The sequence below is a fragment of the Melitaea cinxia genome, chromosome 10, assembly GCF_905220565.1.
Source record: "Melitaea cinxia chromosome 10, ilMelCinx1.1, whole genome shotgun sequence".
In the NCBI taxonomy this organism is placed as follows: Eukaryota; Metazoa; Arthropoda; class Insecta; order Lepidoptera; family Nymphalidae; genus Melitaea; species Melitaea cinxia.
In genome coordinates, this window is record NC_059403.1 from 9946778 (window position 1) to 9969864 (window position 23087).

The window sequence follows — 23087 nt, forward strand, 5'->3', positions numbered from 1 at the left end:
ATTGAGTAACCTCCTCCTTTTCTTGAAGTCGGTTAAAAATACATATATAATAACCATATTGACTGGAAGGAACTTGCAATGAATAAAGCTAACGTATATTACGTTAACAAGGATTTTTTTCCAGATCACGATTCCGTATCACGTGAAGAAGTTTAAAATTTTACGTTGTGTTTAGTTCACGTTACACCGCGCCACTGTTGCAATTTTGCTACGAATACGCTATGCATTTCACGGGTAGTAACGCCATCCATCTACATGCGAAATTAAGCTTGTAATTGAAAAAAAAAATACTTCTCGAATTGTTTCAAGTTTTTCAATGAAATGAACACAAATAACTTTTACTATTTTTCTGTATTGTAACTGACAGGAAAATGTTTGTCCCTCTGGACGTTTTTTGTACAGATGTTTTGGCCTCTATATAACATTTCAATGTTATAAAAACATTAAACGTAATTATTAGTAGGTTTTTTTTTCAGATCTTAAAATTAAGAAATGAAATAGTTTGAAAGATTTCAAAAATGAAAATGTTTAAATGTTATACTTATTACTGGAATGGCAATGTTTGATTTAAAAAAAAAATATGTTACATACATAAATTAGTTGAAATATTGTGGTGTATAAAAAAGTACTATACTATTTGATTTTAAGCAAGGATGTACTACAAGTAACGCCCTTTTTTATAAATCAAACTGCTGGATCATCAATATAATAAATTCAAGCCTTTTATTAAAAATACTTTTGACAAGCTGATAATCATTCTATGAAAACCTTAGGATCAGATTAATTAATATGCTTTCAGTAAGTTTGTTTTGATTTGCATAAAAAGATTGTACCACTAGACTTTCGGGTTTTAATTCCTTTCAAAAGACAGTAAAGGTAATTTGCTTTTTTGTTATTATTTGTCAGTTTTGTTTCATGGAAATTAAAGGAAATTTATAAATGAAAACTGTATCATGGAAAAGCAAATCAAAAATGTTATTATTTCAAAATTATTTATTAATTGTTACACAACGAGATGAATTTAAGATGTAAAAAAAGTTTCTTTCGAATAAGTACCTTTGCCAAACAACGTCAGATCGATTTAGTATACCACATTTTAAAAAATAATAATAACAATAAATACTCTTTATTGTATACCAAAAAGAAACATTGCAAAAAATTGATACATGCAAAGAAAGATGTAAAAAGGCGGTCTTATTGCTAAGAGCGATTTCTTCCAGACAACCTTTGGGCATAGGACATAGCGTAGAAAAAGAGAAGCGGTAGGGAAGTGTACAAACAGTTGATAAAGAATTGGCATATAGTTAACAAGCAATATGATATTAAAAGAAGTAAATATACATACACATACATATACACATATATATATACACAAAAAAAGTTCTTTGTTTAAAACTACATATAACTACTGTATCTGGCCATAAATACTGTTAATACATAAAAACTTTTCTTTTTTCCAACTTTTTAATTATTTTGAAATTGGAACACGTATATTATTTTAAAAACTTATTTCGATTTTGCGCCATTTCACATATTTTTTCGTGTTCATTATCAAATTACAATATGGAATGAGGTGTTAAAGAAAATAGGATTGCAGTGATCGCTTTGCACAAAGTGGGTATGGAGCGGGCGATCATATTCCAGACACTTCAAAAGCTTGGTATCAGCCGTATGTTCGTATATCGTACTATCAACAGATATAGCAACACTTCGTCTGCCGAAGACCAGAAAAGATCGGGGCGGCCGCGTGTTGTTAGAATTACAAAGGCTGTTCATTCTGTTAAAGCCAGAATTCGTCGAAACCCCATTAGGAAGCAAAAAATTCTTATCGCGAGAAATGAAGATTCCCGCTAGGACTCTGTCGCGTATTATAAAACAAGACCTGAATGAAGCTTGGTGCTTGTCGCCGATATACAGGACATGCCCTAAATCAATCTTTACAATTAAAGAGAGTGGATCGATTAAAACGCCTTCTGTCGCGATACGCAGGTGAAAGGCACAGAAATATCCTCTTTACTCGACTCTGCACCTGGTCACCCAAGCCTGGCTTGTAACCAACGTTCCGGACTTTATAAAAGTTGACGACTGGCCTCATCTAGCCCAGACCTCAACCCTTTAGACTTCAAATTATGATCAGTTTTAGAGGACATGGCCTGCTCTAAACGACACGGCGACATTGAATCTCTTAAAAAATCTTTGAAGCAAGCAGTGGCGAAATTTCTCTTGGAAACAGTACGTAAATCCATAGATTCGTGGCCAAACAGATTAAAGGTCTGTATAAAAGCTAAAGGTGGCCATTTCGAATAGAATATTTTTTTATTCTTTGCTGAGACATTAATAAATATGTAGGTATAAAGTTTAATAATATTACGTTAATTCATTAAAAAAATGCATTTTCATTTGTAACAGAACTTATGGCTGGACTAGGTAATTACATAAATTATACATCATGACGTATTTAAGTATAATATGGAAAAACTAAAAATGTGGGTAACCAACACTAATTAAATACCTATTTTAAAGTAATATTTTACGTCGTATGTGATGTGTATGCTTAAAAAACGTTGGCTGTAATTTCATTTCAAATGTGTACGTTGAGCTCGATGCTTTGCATCCAGTTTCTTTTAATGTAGTTTTCAATCCAATGACATATTCAGACTCGTAATACCATTACGCTGACATAGGACACAAATTATTTACAGCTTACTACATCAGTACTTTTATTTTTTTGATGTAATACAAAATTAATTCGATTTATCCTGGTTTTAACTAAAATTATATATAAAAATATTGTAATGTAAGATGATCACTATTTCATTTCATCTGTCTACCCATACTTACTCAAAATTATAGAAGCTTTTTTTTAATTTTATAATATCGGTATATCAGAGACATTGGGCATTGGTGACGGAGCCATGAAATAACTGATAAAAGTACGGTTCTTTGGCTGGCCGAAGTAAGTTTTTAACAGCTTTTTATCAGTCGGCAACAAGATATGTATCTGTAACTATTGGTTTATGCCCTCAATGTAATGTGCAATTTCACGATAGTACAGTATTAACGGTTACACGAGAATTGACTAAAAACATCCAAAATTTAGTGCAAAAATTATTTATAGCAGATAATTTTGTTTAAACATATGTGAATCTTATATATAAAATTCTCGTGTCACAATGTTAGTTACAATACTCCTCCGAAACGGCTGGACCGAGTTTTATGAAATTTTGTGTGCATATCGGGTAGGTCTGAGAATCGGCCAACATCTATTCTAAGCGACGAATTCTTTACATAAACCCGTAACTATTACGCTAGATTAGACTCGTAATTATTATCGCTTAGAACCGTATTAAAAATCATCATATCAAAAATTTCGATCTAGCGGGTACATCGTTCCATAGCTTAATTGGTTAGAGCACCGACACGGTCAGTCGGAGATGCAGGTTCGATCCCCGCTGGAACGGTCGATTATTGATATGATATTAAAAAATGTTTAGAATTCCCTAAATTCAACCACAATTATTTTAAATTATAAGTTTGAACATTATTAAAGTTCTGTTATCAAAGACTAAACTTCTATAATAAACGTGTGTGTGTGTGTGTGTGTGTGTGTGAGTGTTTTTATTTTTATTATTGATTTAATGTATTTTTATGCATAATTTAAAAAAAAATATTAGAATTCTGCACTCTTTCTCTATATAAACTATAAATGTGCGAAATTTCATATTCTTTCATCCGCTCAATTTACGTAAAAAGGGGTACAAAGTTTTTGCTTCACGTATTAATATATAGATAATTCTCCATACCTTCTTTTAGCTAAAAAAATAATAATAAAATAAACCGTGACATTTATGTAAATGACATTATTATAAGAGAACAACCATCGTTGCATAGATATTTGAAAGTTCCAAGTTTGTATTATACACAACCTAAATCGTTATAAAAATTAACCTAAATCCTTATAAAAAATATTCTAAACTAGCTCGATTCTTTAATTTTATTAATTTTTTTTTTGAATTTTTCTCTCCGTAAGAACCATCCTCGTACTTCAAGGAATATTTTAAAAAAAGAATTAGCGAAATCGGTCCAACCGTTCTCGAGTTTTGCGCTTAGCAACACATTCAGCGACTCATTTTTATATTATAGATTAAAGTAAAACCATTCGATACAGACGTATAAATTTATCATTTATTAGTTTTAAATTATTCAAAAAACTTATAAAACCTTAACTTTCCTAGTAGGGGAATTATCTGACAATCCGTGGGTGGCAGATTGACAACTCTACTTCCGTATGGGAGATGAGGCATTTTCGTAGAAGTATTGTAGAATATTGACAATTTTGGATAAAAAAGACGATGCGTTAGTGCAACGGTCACAGCACTGTTTTGTGTCTGTTGTTCTTGCGATTGCGGGTCTGATCCCCGCATATGACATTGTCGTGGTCTGGGTGTTTGTGTAGTCCTTATGGGTCTCCCCACCATGCCTCGGAGAGCACGTTAGGCCGTCCGTCGCGGTTGTTATCATGTACACCTGATAGCGATCGTTACTCATAGTAGGGAATATATCCGCCAACCCGCATTGGATGAGCGTGGTGGATTAAGCTCTGATCCTTCTACTCCCCGACTAGAAAAAAGGTCAGGCTCAACCAGATCATGTATCTGGACCGGATCAGGATAGAATGAGGCATGCCAGATCCAGCAAGCTCTATCAGGACCAGGTCTGGTCCAGACAAGGATAGCCTGATATAAAATATAATCAAGTATGGTAGAGCATACTGGATCAGGACCCGGCCCGGTCCAGACCAGGGTAGCCTGATGTAAAATATAATCAAGTATGGTAAGGCATACTGGATCAGGACCTGGTCCGGTCCAGATCAGGATAGCCTGATGTAAAATATAATCAACTATGGTAAGGCATACTAGATCAGGACCTGGTCCGGTCCAGATCAGGATAGCCTGATGTAAAATATAATCAAGTATGGTAAGGCATACTGGATCAGGACCCGGTCCGGTCCAGATCAGGATAGCCTGAAAGAAATTACGCGAATTCTAATTTATTAACAATAATTAATATTAAAAGTAAAAACATAAATAAATAATACATTGTAAAAAATAAACTGAAATAAATATCATAATAATTATGTTAAGTAACATATTTATAATATCAATTCGCTTTTTTTTTGTCAAACAATTTTTTCAAGAATATACATTCATGTTTTTTAAAAGGGCCGGATCGAACCGGCTGATCAGGATGAGATGATATTTCCTGATCTGGACCCGATCAGGAAATCTTATCTCATCCTGATCAGGTCCAGACCAATCATCTGCGTTACATGCCTTATCTAGTCCTGATCAGGCATGCCTGGTCCGGCCCTTTAAGGAAGACGAAAAAATTTCTACTCGGGTACATGGGGAAAGAGACCTATGCCCAGTAGTGGGATATTTCAGGCTGAAGCAAGCGATAATTTTGCTCACTTCAGTTCATATATTACTCACATTTTATCGGTAGGAAAATAAATATTCATTCAAACATTTAATTGAAGTATTTTATAAATATGAGTGGAAAGTGCAGTTGAGAACGATATCGAAACGATTTTTTATATAAACTATTCCGCAGGAGATTTTAAATGAAAACTGGAATATTAGCGTAAAAACTGAAATTACCTTGAATTCTTTGGAAATCAGACAGAAGAATATCTGTCTTATGAATAGTATAAGGTTTAATATTTCTGTAACATACGCAAATTTGATTGTTGTAGGTTGCGGTAGCAAGAATTCGCCAGGAGTGGGGTCTGCGGCATGTGGCGGCGATGACGCGGCGTGCTGCGCGCGGCATGCCCTGCTGACATGGCACCCAGCCGCTCCGCACTCCTTACGCTGGCAGCTCTCACAGCACTCGCCGGTAACAAACTTTATTTATCATATAAATAATTAATATCAGGTACCCCTACTCAAAACCGAAAAACATGGCAAGGGGTCTACGACACAAAAAAGTTTGGGTACCTCTGCTCTAATATTTATTGGAGTTGAATAGCAGTCCTTAATATTCAAACACGGTATGCCGTTATATCTGATACAATAGAATGGACAGACAAAACAAAGCGGAACAGTAATTTTCAAAATAAAGTTATTAACAAGAAAAATTTTTTTTATAAATAATGTACATATTTAAATACTATAGTATTTTTATGAAACGAATTACAAAAATATGTCAAACGTTAATTAGAAAAGACTAATAAAAGAGTCGCTCATCCAAATAACAAAAAGTCTTTCTTTGAGAAAGGATGTATTAATTAATATGGTCGACAATCTCGGGGTTTGAAATATTATCACAAAATGTTTTGTCATAAAAACAAGTCCGTTCTACACTCATTACTTTTCTGCCTTTCTTCGTACTACGGTATATTTTATACACATATTTTTTGTTTTATTACATTGCCAGATTATGACACAACACAACAAGACAGAATGCCATACTGTATATTATAAAGTATGTATATTTATCGTTTATCTATAAAAAAATTAGCTAATGTAAATAAAGTAAAGTTGAAATATAAAGCGCTGTGATGATAATACTTATATCAAATTATTTAAAATAGATAATTGTGTTTGCAGGCAAACGAAAAAAAAAACGACTTTAATTATATCGATAAGTTATTACAACGTAGGTAGACGAAAAATTAGTCAAGTAAATACAGCATTATCAAAGATTACTCCAAAAGTTGTAATTAGATCTCGGTGAAATTTAAATGTAACTAAGTACATGATAAACATCGGCTTTCGATTAAATTAAAAATCATCAAAATCGGTACACCCAGAATAAAGTTATGCGGATTTTTAAGTTTCCCCCGATTTCTCTGAGATCCCATCATCAGATCCTGGTTTCTTTATCATAGTACCACCCTAGGGATATGTTCTTTCCAAGAATAAAATAATTATCAAAATCGGTTCAAAAACGACGAAGTTATCCTCGAACATACATATATAATATATACGGTACGGTATATACGGTCGAATTGAGTAACCTCCTCCTTCCAAGTCGGTTAAAAAGAGGAAGCAATCTGAATTTTTCTTATGCCACTCGATAACCAAAATAAACATACTTTAATATTTTTCAGGATTTAATGGCTTAAAAATATAATTTAAAACTTAATAGTTTCTCAATTCGACTGTATTTTATATATTAAATCTGGTGCTTGTCGGGAGCACAAAAATCGATGGAACGAAACTGCAAATTTAATTGCGTAATTTTTCGGCGATTCGGTTTATTGAAGTCTTTTTTTTTCATTTGCTAGTAAACACAATTATAATGCTACATGACTTGTCTCTATTATAATTTTGAAACTCCCATATTTCGGCTACGTTTTTTTTAAATTATCGTTTTTGGCTACGTTGCAGACGCTGATACTGATGCTAAGTCATATTAAGAAAATCATAAGAGTCATAATGTCGTGCAAGTATAAAACCTTTTATCACCAATTATATCTACATGGTTTACGTAAAAAATATTAAGATAATTAAAAAGAGATTAGAATAAAATTAAAGCTAAGCAAAGTTCTTCTTTCCGTTTCCACCATTTTCTCGTTGTTAAAATATTTCACTAAGATATATACAGCAAAGATATATTCTTCCGTGGACGTTCCAACTATCGACACTTATTTGTTATCAAGTTTTAGCGTATCTCTCAAGTGTCCGTGGAAAGTTTTTGCAAGTCTTCTCTGCTACCGCTTTTAGGGGTAGTTATTCTTTTTCAGTGAATATATATATTTCGAGCGTAGACAGCACAAGTAATATACAATTCGTATAAAAACTTTCGGTTTAGTTGACACTAAAAACTTATAGAGAAAATCTTCTAATCTATGTCTGTTACCTCAAAATTTTTACTGGTGGACTGACTTTGACGGTTCTGTCATTATTCGGAAGCATTTTCTTCCATTCCGTCACATTTATTTTTTATCACATTTAAATTTGAGTAAAATCTAACGAGTAGTTTTTGAGTTATTTTTAATAATGTGTATTGTAGTATTCTTGTCATTGAAAATTGATGCCGATTTTCTTTTTTTTTTTTTTTTGAGAATAATCAATTATTAAAGAGCAGGTTACACATTAAACATCATTTTAATATAAGTGCTTTTACTGATTCAAAGATCAAGAGTATGTAAGATAAAAGTTACTCTTTGTCCTGTTATAAATATTTAGGCTATGTATTAAACCCTGAGTATTTTATAAATATTACATTCAATCGTGAAAGGTTCTAAAGACTCGTACTTATTTACTCGCTTCTATGTTTCGTACCTCAGGAAACTTCTCTTGATATTTATATTTCAAATTATAAAGTACAGTTTTACAGCCAATTTTTTTACATATGGGTGTGTGATGGCAGTGATAAAATCTTAACCGACTTCAAAAAAGGAGGAGGTTTCACAATTCGACCGTATGTATTATTTTTATGTGTGGTCGCAGATAGCTTCATCGACGTTTCGTTCGTTAAACCGATTTTGATGATTCTTTTTTTGTTATAAAGTAGATATTCCAAGACTGGTAACGTGCCAAGGAAACCAGGATCTGATTATTAGTGTTCAAGAGAAATTGAGGGGAACCTTCGAAAATCGTAGTGGTGACTAGTGCGTTTGTTAATTTTTTTCGTCTCAGTTCAGCCTATTCCAGTGCACTGTTGGACGTAGGCCTCCCCAAGTTCGCGCCAGAATAAACTAAAATTCCGCTTACAACAATTGAAATTGTAGTAAAATAAATATCTTACGCTGAACCCTTGGGAAAACGAAATTATAACACACTTTTACAGTTGTAAATGTTTATATACATTATTTAAACTTATTCAAGAACAATTTAAAATATAACAAACTTCGTCATTTCAGGTCATTTCTTGAGTAAATGAATATGAGATTAACTAACTGCAACTGCAAACTTTAAAAACCACAAGCCCTTAATGTTAGTTACATAAACATTTCACCAAACGAGCTAAGAAGCTCTTTACTAGATTTGGCCATTCATGTCCAGATTATGTTTAGCGACTTTGGTCATAAAATATATAAAACCTTATTGGATTCTTAAGTGTTTACGCAAATATTTCTACGAATATATTTTCTAGTAGCAATTTTCTTTCCATTTCGTTTCAATTCTTATAACACCTATTGCAAACAAAGACGACACTTTTTATCTTCATAAGTAGTTAGGTAGCCTTCTTTAAAAAAACTTTTTAAATTTATTTATTCATTTATTTATTTATTTATTCATTTATTTTCTTAGATAAAATAAAAAAATTAATTTAATTAATTAAAATTAAAAATAATAAATAATAATCAATATAGTAAATAAACAATAAAAAGTAATAAAGTTGTATAGTTGTTTAATTATATTTATAAAAATACAATCTATGATATACTCGTATTCATAATTATGTACGTCATACGTCTATGTTATATTTATTTATACAATATTTATTACTTCGTTACGCTATACCACTATAGAAATTTACTTACGTATAGGTATTACGATTTACGACCAGTTCCGATTGTTTTTGCTATAGACAGTCGAAATTTTTGTATAAATGAAACACAAACATAAATTAGTTGCGTCTTAATTGTGATACAATAGAGATAGGCCTGCTTACGTAAAACACAGGTAAATAATGAAGTAAATAATCAGGTAAATAAAATGCTTATTTTACTTGTGCTATTGAACACTGATAATTTAGACTATTTAAAAATAAACACTCCACAATCGTGTTCATACATCCAGTGGCGTAGCTAGGGGGACAAGGGCCCTGGTGCATAGGGAAAGAATCGGGCCCTCCTCCCCTCTTTCCGCGTTGTTTGAACTTGTATTGGCCTTTTTTTTTATTTATTTTATTTTATTTTTTTTTTTTTCAAAGCTGAGGTTAGAGGGCCCCCTGAGCTCCGGGGCCCTGGTGCACTGCACCACCTGGCCCTATGATAGCTACGCCACTGCATACATCACAGTTCCTACGCAGTTTGTCAACCAATAATCCACCGCAAATTTATCAATGTTAGTCGAAGATTTTATATTTTCATATATGCCCAAGAGTATGGTTACTTTAGTCGATTATTCATAACCTAGATTCTATTTAGAACCACTCTAGGTGAGCCTTTTGTTCCCGTTTTATAATAAGGATAGCAGTGGGTTTTATAAATATAAATAGCTTATACACACGGTAGTCTGTTCAAGTTAACAGCAAACTATTTCTTTTGATAAATATGCATAGAAATAATACATATATAAATATTTATATATGTATTATTTCTATATATACACATATTGAACTACCATTTCACTACCACTTACTTAGAAAGACTTAAAAAGTCGACCGATGGCAGGATAAACATCCAACTGCTGGCTTTGAAATACACAGGCCGAAGACGGGCAACAGCATCGGCGAAACTGTGTATTATATGTAAATTAATCTTAGATGTTTTTTGTTAATTAAATATTTTTTAACACTAAATTCATTAAATTTTCTCACCCACCAAATTGTTAAAACTTTTAAATATCGCGAAAAAAAAATTTTTTTTTTAGTTTTGATAATAAAAAGAAAATTTTAAACTGTAAACATCAATTCTATTTTTACAGCTCCCATATAAATTTGCGTAACATTAACTTACAATTATGTATATAGTATATAAATAATAAATAATTTTATACAAATAAATAAAATTGGGGTGTCCATTTGTAATATAAAAAAAACTGCTTTTTACTAAATGCATATCGATGTATACACGGTACATATACCAAAATAACATTTTTTTACAATTTTTGTCTGTCTGTCTCTTTGTTCCGGCTAATCTCTGAAACGGCTGAACCGATTTTGACGGGACTAATATATTTTTTTATGTATGATATATATATATACCGATTATTCCTCCTTTTTTGACGTCGGTTAAAAAAAGACCCAAATGTTAGACGGATATATTGATAGAAAACTTTTTTATGATTATGAATGAATTATTAAAGATTATTAAAATTAACTTTAAAAGACGTATATTCAAAAATCGTTAATATTACGAAGCTATGTTCTAATAATTAGATTCAGCAGCGCACAAACGTGATCATATTACTCGGTTCCAGAAATGAGTGCATCGCTGTTAATATGCGACGGCCTAAATTTGCTTTGAAAATCGTGTTTTGTTTCGTCTCGGAAATGGTAATATTTAAAACTACACACATTTACCATACTATATTTTTATGAAACATTCTGATTAGAATAGAAAGTTATAATAAGGCTTAGTTATATTTAAGTTTTATTTTTCTGATTTTCTAAGGTTTTATTTATAAAAACTGAAATTTATAAACATTGACATCATATCATCGTTTTATACATACAAGTACTTGTACACTACTATTCAACTTGTACGCTGCGATTTCAAATGCGTTAATTTGAGGAAAAAAATAGTCTACAAGCCTTTCTCGGTAAAAGGGTTATCAAACACAAAATAATTTTTCAATTTGAAGCAGTAGTGCCTGGTATTAGAGCGTTTAAACAAACAAACTTTTCAGCTTTATAAAATTTTTGTATAGATTTAGGTCGTTATTGAATTAAAACTAGTTTCGCTGTAAGCACTTTTGTATATGTGCTATAATTTATAACTTTTTTAAGTTACGTTTTCTCTTAAGTAAGGTTTTTAGTTTTATATAATTCAATCTATGTAGTACTATCAAGAGGCAGACAAATGGCATTATTCCGTCTATGGTCGACGTCAGTTTTAAAATTTAAATTGTTCGGATCGAATAAAATTAAAGTGGTTGTCTAAAGCGTCGAAGGAGTTGAGAGGTGGGAAGCGCAGTGGCCGACCCTCCCATCGTTTTATTTCAAACCATGCACTAAAATCCAAAAGCTTCAAAGTGCTGAATTTTACAAACGCTTTTAAGAGAAAAGCTAAAGTGGACGGTAAAGCGAGACGAATTAAGTTTTATTTACTTTTTTACTTAAAAACATTATTAGCTAGACGATATCTAAAGTAAATAAATCTATGTCAAGTAAATAAATATATTTACGTATAACTTATAATAATGATAAAATTTAAACAAAGTGATGCAACATATTTCATTAGCTGAATGATTGAGCTTAACTCGGCCTATTTCATTTTTTTTTAACATCTATTCTAATGTTGTAAGCTAAAGAGTACGTTTGTTCGTTTGAACGCACTAATTTTAGGAACTACTGGTTCGATTTTAAAAATTATTTTAATTTTGGATAGTCCATTTACTGAGGGAAGCTATATGCCATAAATATTTTAGAACTTGTTTTCTTTAAATTAACGAGGGTGAAATCGTGGCGCACAGCTAGTTTCTAAATAAAATTGAAAGATAAACTTTATTTTTTTAGAATAATAAAATTGCTATGAATTAAATCTATCTAGGGTACTACTATTATAATGGGGTTACGTTTCTAACTTTGTTTGTTTGTATTTGTAATCTCCGCAAATACTGATCCGATCATGAAAATTCTTTCACTAGCAGAAACTTACACTATTTAGGAGTGATATATATATATATATATATATATATATATATATATATATATATATATATATATATATATATCACTCCTAAATAGTGTAATAATAGTGTATATATATATATTTGTTACTGAACAAATAATTCATTGAAAAATAATAGTAAATGTAAATTAAAAAAAAGTCGGGGAAATACGACCGAGATGAAAACTTTACTATATATTTGCATCACAAAAATAATTAACGCCCAACGAAGTGAACACGGTTCGGCTAGTTAATAGAAATAATAAAGCTTTATTTCAATATAAAGTTTAACAAGTGATATTAAACATGCAACCTACTTATGCAAAAGATTTTATTACATAAAAAAATTTAGGTTCAGTCAACATTCTATATGTATTATTAGTATAATCTGTGTTAAGGATGACCAGCCAAGTATATAATATCTAGTCATACTGCAAAGCCTTAAAGGTTAGGAAACTAAACGCTACAAAATGTGTGTTCAGTCAACAACCACCCAACCAACAACCTTTAACGTGCTAAACCTTAGGTTTGACAAGGCTGATATTGCCAAGAAACTTCGTTTGGAGTGCAGCATGAATTAAGTACATTCATCGAAAATCAAATATTTGAGCATTGAGATTCATGTGCGTGGTATTAAAAGACTTATAGCTGGAGCATCCAAAGTAACACTATAGCACCCGAAGGCATGTGTATGGCTGGCCACAGGAAGTAGTGAATGAAGACTACCTACCTTCGATTGCGGCAGCTCAGGGATGTGATTACATCAGAACAGTTGACGGGTTCATCTCAAAGGCTGTCTATGTGAAGAACTTATCTGATGTAGTCCGTCGCGAGGCAACCTGTAAAAGAACCCGCGACCTATCACAACTGGATTCCCAGTCCACCGAGCGACCTTTGCTTAGTACTAAGAGATGGTAAAACGAAGGATCCAATATAAAAAACTCTCCTCGAATCTTTTACTACTAACATTAACACACCACTAAACCCCAAAACCACCACCCCACAACATGACTGACTTCAAGATACTGACGTCCGTTTTGAGTTCCACAATACTTTTAATTTTCGTTTGTAGTTTAGAACAAATAACAAGAATTACAAAGAAGCTCCTTTTTATTGACACTGTTACGGGCCTTTTTGTCAAATGTATCCGTGGAACTGATGATTTTGTATTGCGAATGACTACAAGAAGGCATTCGACTTTATGCCTTATTCATATGTCTAGTGCTCGAGCTATACATTATCGATAGTTCCGTCCAATTCTTCCTTGAAGTATGAGTGTGGCAAAAGAGCTCGATCCTTTTGCTTTAGAAGGACCATTTGTATGCCTAAATCTCAGATCTGTTTTCAGTAACATAAACTAACTTTAAGATTTGATTTATTGTGCAAATAGTAGTTTAGAATCCGACGGGAAATTTAATTTCAATAAAGCAACACTTACACAAAATATAATTGCACAAAATATAATTCAATACAACAAAGCTTAGCCGACACAGAAAATGTCCTTGTCCTAATTCTATTGTAAAGAAATCGCCCCTCTTAAATTTCGTTTAATTTCGCTCATGTCATAATAGCAACAAATGCCGACAACGTCAAAGGCAGTATGTAAGTGATGAAATTCTTTGCTTAATTAACTTTTCCGAGAAGTAGCGTGCCAATTTTTATGCTTTTCGTAATAACCACACAAGTAAAAAATAATTAAGGTACTAATTACAAACTACATTCATAGGAATTATAAAAAAGTATTTTTAGTAAAATCTCAATAAGTAGTAAGAATCACAAACCGCAACAAAGTAATATATAATTAAATACAATTTAAAATGTAGATGGTGTTATATGTTTGGTTTATATATATATATAAATTCCCGAATTGGTATCTAATTTAAAGCCTACATCTATTAACATTTAACACTATTAAATAAAACCTATTTTAATGCGTTCAGGTTTATAAATCACTTTGTTATAATAGTTAATTTTACTTTCGTTTTATTTCTGAACGTCCAATTACCACCGACCAAACTAGCTTGGTTTGCTTCCTAATTAATAGTGTAGCTTTTTTACTAATGAACATGATTTAACAGTAGCCTGAGTTATATTCAGCGAATGCGCGCACAAAGTAGAATTTATATAAAAAGCAATTACTTATGGCATATTATGGCTTTTAGATAAAAAACAATTAAATAAATTTATAAATAGTGTATTATTTTTCAACCGACAATCGACACAGGATTCATATCTTCATCAACATAGGTTCGTTGAGTGTGAAGCATTTATTTACCTATTATGTTTAAAGCGCGGGTTGAAACGTGTAGAGAAAAGTTAACTAGGCTATATAATGAGATATAAATATTACTATCGAAAGGCTGATTAATTTCTAAGGACCGACTGAAATTTCAGTTTTGGTTTTCGGCCAAAAAATCTAGTTTCGGTCTTAGTTTCGGTTTTGACCAAAAAACAGCCGAAATTTAAGCCAAATTAATAATAATAATAATAATACTAAATAGTTTTTATTTGCTCAAATTATGTAGTTTACAATATCAAGAAGCCCTGCGACCCGTGCTAGCTTAAAAAAGCTGTGTTACAGGCCACAGTGTCTTCCCCAAAAATTAGTTTATTGTTACATAATCAGAATTTGCGTTCAGATAGCGAATACATAAATAATACTAATCTGTATACAAAGATGACAACACAATAAAAAACAAGGATTATAAATACAAAGTTTGTAACTAATTTTATATAAAATTATGCTTTTGACTGTGAGATTGCTGAATAGACTATATATATTTAAAAAATTATTTAACTGTTGCTTAAATTTTTACGAACACTTAATTATAATGTTTAATTCAACATCTGCAACTTACTTTTGTATCGATTAATTAATTTTTTTGACAGTTTGGCGAGATTAAGCTTACTTATAGGTCGTAAATTTGACCTTAAGGATCAAAAAATCTATAGAAATCATATAGATATATCAACCTCGTCGCGTCTTCTGTCAAAGATTTTCATTGTAATATGAAACTTTGAATAGTTACGGGTCTCTGTAAAGAACTCACTATAGACGGCGCCACGGTTCGCTTAAACCGAAAATAAAAATCATCATATCAAGAATTTCGCTCTGGCGGGTACATCGTTCCATAGCTTAATTGGCTAGAGCGCCGACACGGTCAGTCGGAGACGCGGGTTCGAATCCCGCTGGAGCGGTCAATTTTTGATATGATATTCAAAAAATGTTTATATCATCCTCTTTTGTACAGCCATACTTTTTCAGACGACTGGTTGCGGGTTCGATCTCCGCAAATGACAAACATATGTATTGACCATAAAGATGTTTGCTATGGTCTGGATGTGTGCGCAGTCTTTGTGGGTCTCCCCACTGGACCTTGGAGAGCACGTTAACCCGTCGGTCCCGGTTGTTATCATGTACAGGTGAAAGCGATCGTTACTCATAGTAGCGAATATATCCGCCATTCCGCATTGGAGCAGCATGGTGGTTGAAGCTCTATTCCTTCTCCTACATGCGGAAAGACTCCTATACCTATGAGCAGTGGGATATTACAGGCTGAAGCATAGCGTGGCGTAGCATACTTTTTCAAAAATGGCATCAACTTTATATAAATATTCGGGGAATCACCGCGAGCTCCATCTTTGATTTCAAAATTTTAAGACAGACTTTTAATTATACTGCGGCAGGTCAGTATAAATGTTAATCAATTAATTTTCTGTAATTTTTTTCTTTTTTATTTGTTTTAAAATTTCAGAAAAATATCAGAAATTCAGAAAATGTATCGTACATATAAAATACGAAAGAGGCCTGTAACAGTTTTATTATTTTAATAGATTCATAATATTAAATTCTAGTTTTACTGACACTGTTTATTTTATTGAACAACATTAATCTGAAATAATTGTGTTTGCTCGCATACTAAAAAAATATTAAAGTAAATACGCGTTATCATTACATAGTATAAAACAAAGTCGCTTCCCGCTGTCTGTATGCTTAGAACTTTAAAACTACGCAACGGGTTTTGCATGCGGTTTTCTTTAGTCAATAGAGTGATTCCAGAGGAAGGTTTATATGTATAATACATGCACAATATAGTAAAGGAACATTGATAGTTTTTGCAACTGTGCGAAGCCGGGGCGGGTCGTTAGTTAAAAATAACTGAAAAAGTAGTCAAATCTCGTTGAAATTAAAATGGGACTATAAAACAAGTACCAGCTTTTGACAAATAAAATAGTAATTAAAATCGGTGTACCGATTAAAAAGCTATAAGGTAATACACATAAAAAATACAGTCGAATAGAGAACCTGAAAGCCTAAAAAGGTTTTTAAAGTTTTTTTTAATCGACTTCAAAAAAGGTCCTCCTTTTGAAAGTACACTTGGTAAATTGATACATTATTTACGTGAGTTTTTGTTTCGGTATCGGCCGAAACTGAGATCAAGGCCGAAATTTAGGTTTCGGTTTCGGCTTCGGCTGAAAAATTAGTTTCGGTCGGACTCTATTAATTTCATGATGACATGTACGATTTTATTTTTGTGTTACCCACACATTAGGAATTCTAAACATTTTTGAATATCATATCAAAAATTGACCGCTCCAGCGGGGTTCGGTGATATTCAAAAATGTTTAGAATTCCTAATGTGTGGGTAGCACAAAAATAAAATCGTACATATTAAAAATAGCATGGTGTCGCCTCCTGTCAAAGATTTTCATTGTAATATGAAACTTTGAATAGTTACGGGTCTCTGTAAAGAACTCACTATAGACGGCGCCGCGGTTCGCTTAAACCGAAAATAAAAAATCATCATATCAAAAATTTTGCTCTAGCGGGTACATCGTTCCATAGCTTAATTGGCTAGAGCGCCGACACGGTCAGTCGGAGACGCGGGTTCGAACCCCGCTGGAGCGGTCAATTTTTGATATGATATTCAAAAATTTTCATGATGACATTTAATTATATTTTTGTTTACAAAATAAGGAAGTAGTTTTTTAAAAATTATTTAAGACTCAGCAGATTTATTGTAATGTGTCACAACTGGGTAATTATTGCCATAAGAAAACAATATTTAAGTAAAATAATTTAAATAAAAAAATATTTATTTAGAAAAAACGTTTACATAACGTTTATTAACGTTTTACATAACATGATCCCGTTGTTGGGACATCCTTTTAAATAAGTGTTTTACCTGTGTCAGGATGTCTCGCTCTTCCATATTCATACTTATAAAATAAAAACTTAATATTATCATGATTCAATCACAAAAGACAAAAAAAAGAGTTTATTTATGCATGTTTCTGTGCGTGTATGAGTATGTGTGTGTGTGTGTGTGTGTGTGTGTTGTATTTAGTATATTTCTAGGTAATTACTTCAAGTAAAGCCTCAGTCTCTTCATAATTTTGTTTTGTAAGCCATTCAGTTAGTGATTTTTAAGTTTGTATGAATTTATAAAATATATTTTTAAGAAATTGTTTATCTTCTTGTGCCGATTTTTTAGCGTATTGTTGACAAGCAAATTTAGTCTTAGCAATATATGTTTCATTTACAATGTTTAATCTTCTTTTTGTTTTAGTACTAACATCTATACTCGCTGTTTTATGCACATTTAGTATCAGCTCTAATATATATATCCTCCTCACACTCAGTATCTTGCTTATAGAGTATAGCTCTTTTGTGGGGAATCGGTAAGATTTACCTTATTTATTTTTGACTACGTTCTAGTTCAAGGAATTTAATTTTTGACGCTTCTCCCCATACGGTATGCAATAGGAAAGTAATAATTGAACAAGGGCTGTATAAACTTGGTTTACAACGCTTTTTGTGGCTACATGGCTTAGAGTTTTAAAGATATAAATAAAATTTCTAATTCTTCCAGTTCTAAATGAGAATGCCAAGATAATCTTTAGTCAATGACTATACCTAAATATTTGGTTGAATCTATTTTATCAATGGTAGGACACGCACATGTTAAGCTATGTACGGGACAGTGATATATTTGTAGTTTTGATGTAATAGGTTGAGTTTTTTTATTTATTGAGAAACACATATAGCTTGTCTTATCCGTGTTAAGTGTCAGAAAGTTAGACCTAAGCCAACTCGATACAATTCCTAAGCCAGTTTCAGCAGTACAGGTGAACCTCATTCCAAGTTTTGCCATTAAAGACTATTGCTGCGTCATCTTCATAGGATCTGATCTGTAGATCTGTCTTTTATCTATTTTAAAGTTACTGTATATTAAAAACAATGTAGGTCCTAAGACCCTACCTTGTGGTACTCCGTAGGTTATTTCAAGTTCTGTACTGGTGTATTCCCCTATTCTTACACGCTGGATCCAACCACTTAAATAGTCTCTCACCAAATCAAGCTGATTTCCTCTAATACCAATACGCTCTAACTTTTTTAAAAGGATGGAGATCGATACTGTATCATACGCCTATTATATTGGTATTACTTTATGACCGCAGGGTGTTGTGTGTGCGCGCCGCAAGGCAGCGTGCAGGGCGGCGCGCAGGTGCCGGCCGTGTCGCACTCCACCGCGCCGCCCGCCGGCGTCGGCGGCGTCCGCAAGTACGCTCTCCACTACACTCACTAGCCTCCGTGTGTCCATCGCACAATTAGTGTCCCTTCACGAACGCGAGGATGTGTTTCCGCTATTTTATATCAGACAAATAAGCTTTTTTAGATTTCCTTTGCCACATTTATCCTGTATTTGATATCCTTTGAGCTCTCAGATTAATATGTACCTAATAAGAGTGGGAGAGCTATAACGTAGTATATTTTTACACAGGTCATCAAATACATGAAATACATTGAATTGTTCACCGGTTTAGGTGACTGGTCAATTTAAATTAGAATTATTTTGTTTTGTTTAAATTGTACTAACAATCTAAAGAATCGTAAAAACTTTTAACAACTACACTGAAGCAAAATTTATTATTAATATATCACAATCTTTGCAGTGTCCACCATAAGCCAAATAAATTACACAAAAGCTTAAGAGTTTATTGAGTAAGCTAAAGAATATCTCTTTATTGTAGCTCTATTTAATGACTGGCTTACGACCGACACCCGCAAGAGAATAATAAACAAGTATTATGTCTCAAATAACCTAGTGAAATAAACCTATTTTATTAGTTTAAAGATGCGGTCTTATTACAACGATCACTATACAAAATATATTTTTCATATACGTGATAAATATTAAGTATTAAATTTTTGATTACTCGGAAACACTTTCTCAGATGTTCGAGATCTCATATCAATAATCTTAAGTAATTGTGTTTTCTTTTTGTTTAATTAACTGTGTGTCGATTATGAGTGAAGTAATTTTATGTTATTATGAGTACCAAAAATGTTTAACCCTATTGATTTAATTCCAAAAATTAAATTACGTTTTAATGATTATTATGAGTTTACAGAGTAAACAAAACTAAATCACAATAAACTTTTTACTGCATATAACTAACTTGATAATGAGTTGAATATTTAAAAGTTCATTGTGGGTGTATATATGTGAGTTATGTTTTATATTATATGTTATCATCCGCAACGAAACGGCTTCGACGAGATAATGTAAGTAATTTACTACTTAGCCCAATATATTTAACATAATCTCTGTAATAATGATAACCAAAATGCAGACAAGAATTCTAGAAGAATTCTTTTAAATCATCGATTGTTACCGATGGTTGATGTAAGCATAGATCCACTGCATGGTAACAACATACGTACTGCACGTTTGATCTGTAGATAATATGTAATTAGGAAGCATTTGAAGCAGTCCGTGCATATTATTAAATATATTTACTTGTATATCAAACTTAAGCCGTCCCATCATTTGATTAGTATTTAGAATTACAACTTCAATTGATAAATTTTAAGTGACAATTAGGAAGAATTAAAATAAAATATTAAGTCTTGCGAAATTGAATTGTTTGTTAAACTTCATCTGTAAAATATTAACAGAGCTATGTTTGTATATACTCGTAAAGATATTTTATAATCATAAACTGCATTTGTACTATTCCTTTATAAAGCTTGTAAGTGATTAAAACTATTTCGCGCATTAATTTAACGTAACAAAAAGTTAGCTTTAGATTTTCGCAAAGTTCACGGTAGTTGATAGTACTCGCATGAAACACATGTTTATATACGCTAGGCATCCTGCACGATTTGCAACTGAAATATCCTCAAAATGGGAATGCTAACAATTCAATTTCGCTTTGTTTTGCTTTTATCAGTAAAAACTCCAATTTGTATGGTCTGATAGCTTCAACGTTAAAGTATTTGGCTTTGCTCCAACCGCCAAAGGGTACGGTTTAATTACTAGACATTACAAAATATTTGTCATACATTCCATACAGATTACAGTTGGTTACCGATAAAGTACTAATTGAAACGATACCTTTTGAGGAGATTCCTTTAGCTTATTTAGATTACACTTTATCTGCTTGAATATCTTGGTATTTGTACGCAGATACAGTCAGTATTCCAGAGGGCGAGGATATCGCGACTGGCGTACCCGGGGTGACCCGACGCTCATCAATTCGCTTTGGCGCAGCCGGCAACCATTAGGCATTCGAAAGCAGCTCGGTATGGCTTAGTGAAATATTAATTTAAAAAATTTAATACAGTTGATTACTCTATTCAGCTTTGTCCTACTGTAAGATTTCTTTCTCCATGTGGGAAAATATTTAATATCACTTCACTTCACTTCAGTCTATTGCAGTCCGCTGCTGGACATAGGCCTCCACAGGTTCGCGCCAAAAATGGCGTGAACTCATGTGTTTTGCTTATAGTCACCACGCTGGGCAGGCGGGCTGGTGACCGATATTTATTCTTATTTATCTTATTTTTTATCTTATTATTTATATCTGCTAGATATAAGTAAAAAGAAAATTTTATATATTAAGCTATATTTGTTTAGGAACAAAATGCGTTACTGATACTTTTATGTAACTACTGACTGTCGCTATTGTTCTTTTGATCCGTGTCATTAAGTTAAAAGTTCGTGACAATAGTGTTGAGATTAACAAATTATCTTGATTCAGAGGTTGATCAATTGAGTCAATATAATTCACGATATTTCCCTAACAGTTTAATGATAATATACCTATTGATGAAGATGATAGCTTTGTTAAGGATTAAAAACAACCTCTAAATTACTTTCACTTTAAAAAAATGCGAAGAAAAATCCTTAACTGTTATCACTTAGTGTTATAGCTAGAAAGCAAGTTCCTCAAGAGACTAATTATTTACGAATAATAAGAAACAGTTTAGATGAGACAGATTTATTGGGTATTCGTTCCATAAAATAATCAATTGTTTCTTGACTGATAAAAACAAACTGTTAAAAACCATTACGAGTACAATTATTCCTAAAAGGTATATCCAACAAATTATGCTTAACGATAAGTAAAGTAAATGGGTTGTCTGGAAGAAATGGCTAATTAGCCATAAGTCCGCCCATTGTACTTCACTGTCTGTAACTATCTTTATGCTTTGTTTGTAATATATTTGCGGTGTACAATAAAGTAAAAAATAAAAAATAATTAAGTCAAATTTATGTTTTTTGTAAACAGGAAACGCGGAAGTATACATAGTATTAGCGTTGCTGATAGGAGTGGTGACAGTTGTGGTAGGGTGTTGGTTATCGGACAACTGCTGGTCCCCGGAGCCGGAGGACGTGCTGGCGGGCGGCTGACCCGTGGCGGCGGGCGCCTGCACGCACGTGTAGCGCCCGCCCTCCGCGGCGGACCGCGAGAGCCCGTCGGGCGCGGGCTCGCTGTCGCCGGTGCTGCCGCCGGCGCCGCCCGCCGCGCGCGGCCCCGCGTTCTTGCACGCCGCGAGACACCTCTGCCGCGGTGCCTGTCTGCGCCTCCCCTGCGATACGAGGCGGCCGCCACCCTTTTGACCGCAGCCTTCTCGAACCTCTTGCCGGCATGAAAAAGTTAACGGGAATCATGTTCCCACCTTAGCTAATGGCGGAGTGAGATATATCGAGTGAACGTTGTGGACGTTTCAAACTCAATTTGTTATACGTGTGAAGATATTTCCGGGTACAGAACAATGACATGGTGCGAAACGACTTTCCATGAACCGTATGAGCTTCGTTTAATATTTCGATATATTCATATTGTGTATGTAGTTAATCACATGTGTTAAAAAGTGTATCAGAATGCAAATGTAAGTAAGGTTAGCGAGGATTGGTGAAATCAACATATTCTTGTGTCATTTTGGATCTCATGATGGATCTCTCTCGTAGATTACGCTTCTAGCGGTCGCTCTTATTCTAATCACTTAAAGTTTACCACTCTACAACTACTTCTAAATGGATGTGCCTTGAAATGCTTTCCTCGATTTGACTTGTAGTATAGAGCGTTTTTGAACCCTTTAGACGGAATTTCTTCTCTCGGTTTGTAATGAAGTTCCCGTATGATAAGTGCAATACACATCATTACCGTGCCTTTACCGTTCTATAGACTTTGTAAGGGACGTAATTAACAATAGTAATTAAAATATGCATTCTCAAAAGGAAGGCCATACCATTTTACTTATTTATTTTCGTACTTTGTATAA

The 23087-nt window shown here is 33.0% G+C and overlaps 1 protein-coding gene across 1 annotated transcript; it reads left to right on the forward strand.

Annotated features, from left to right (window-relative positions):
* Positions 1-5843: 5843 nt before the first annotated feature.
* LOC123657306 lies at positions 5844-22212 on the forward strand. Its single transcript, XM_045592877.1, has 4 exons — positions 5844-5898; positions 18974-19076; positions 20986-21101; positions 22091-22212. Exons 1-4 carry the CDS (start codon positions 5844-5846, stop codon positions 22210-22212), a joined length of 396 nt encoding a protein of 131 aa, XP_045448833.1.
* Positions 22213-23087: the final 875 nt, after the last annotated feature.

What these genes read in the sequence shown, in the direction of transcription:
- LOC123657306 (XM_045592877.1), top strand. Translation starts at nt 5,844, where the DNA reads ATGGCACCCAGCCGCTCCGCACTCCTTACGCTGGCAGCTCTCACAGCA. An exon ending in AGCTCTCACAGCACTCGCCG is followed by an intron (nt 5,899 to 18,973) that starts GTAACAAACTTT and finishes TTATGACCGCAG; the next exon opens with GGTGTTGTGTGTGCGCGCCG. An exon ending in GGCGTCGGCGGCGTCCGCAA is followed by an intron (nt 19,077 to 20,985) that starts GTACGCTCTCCA and finishes ATTTGTACGCAG; the next exon opens with ATACAGTCAGTATTCCAGAG.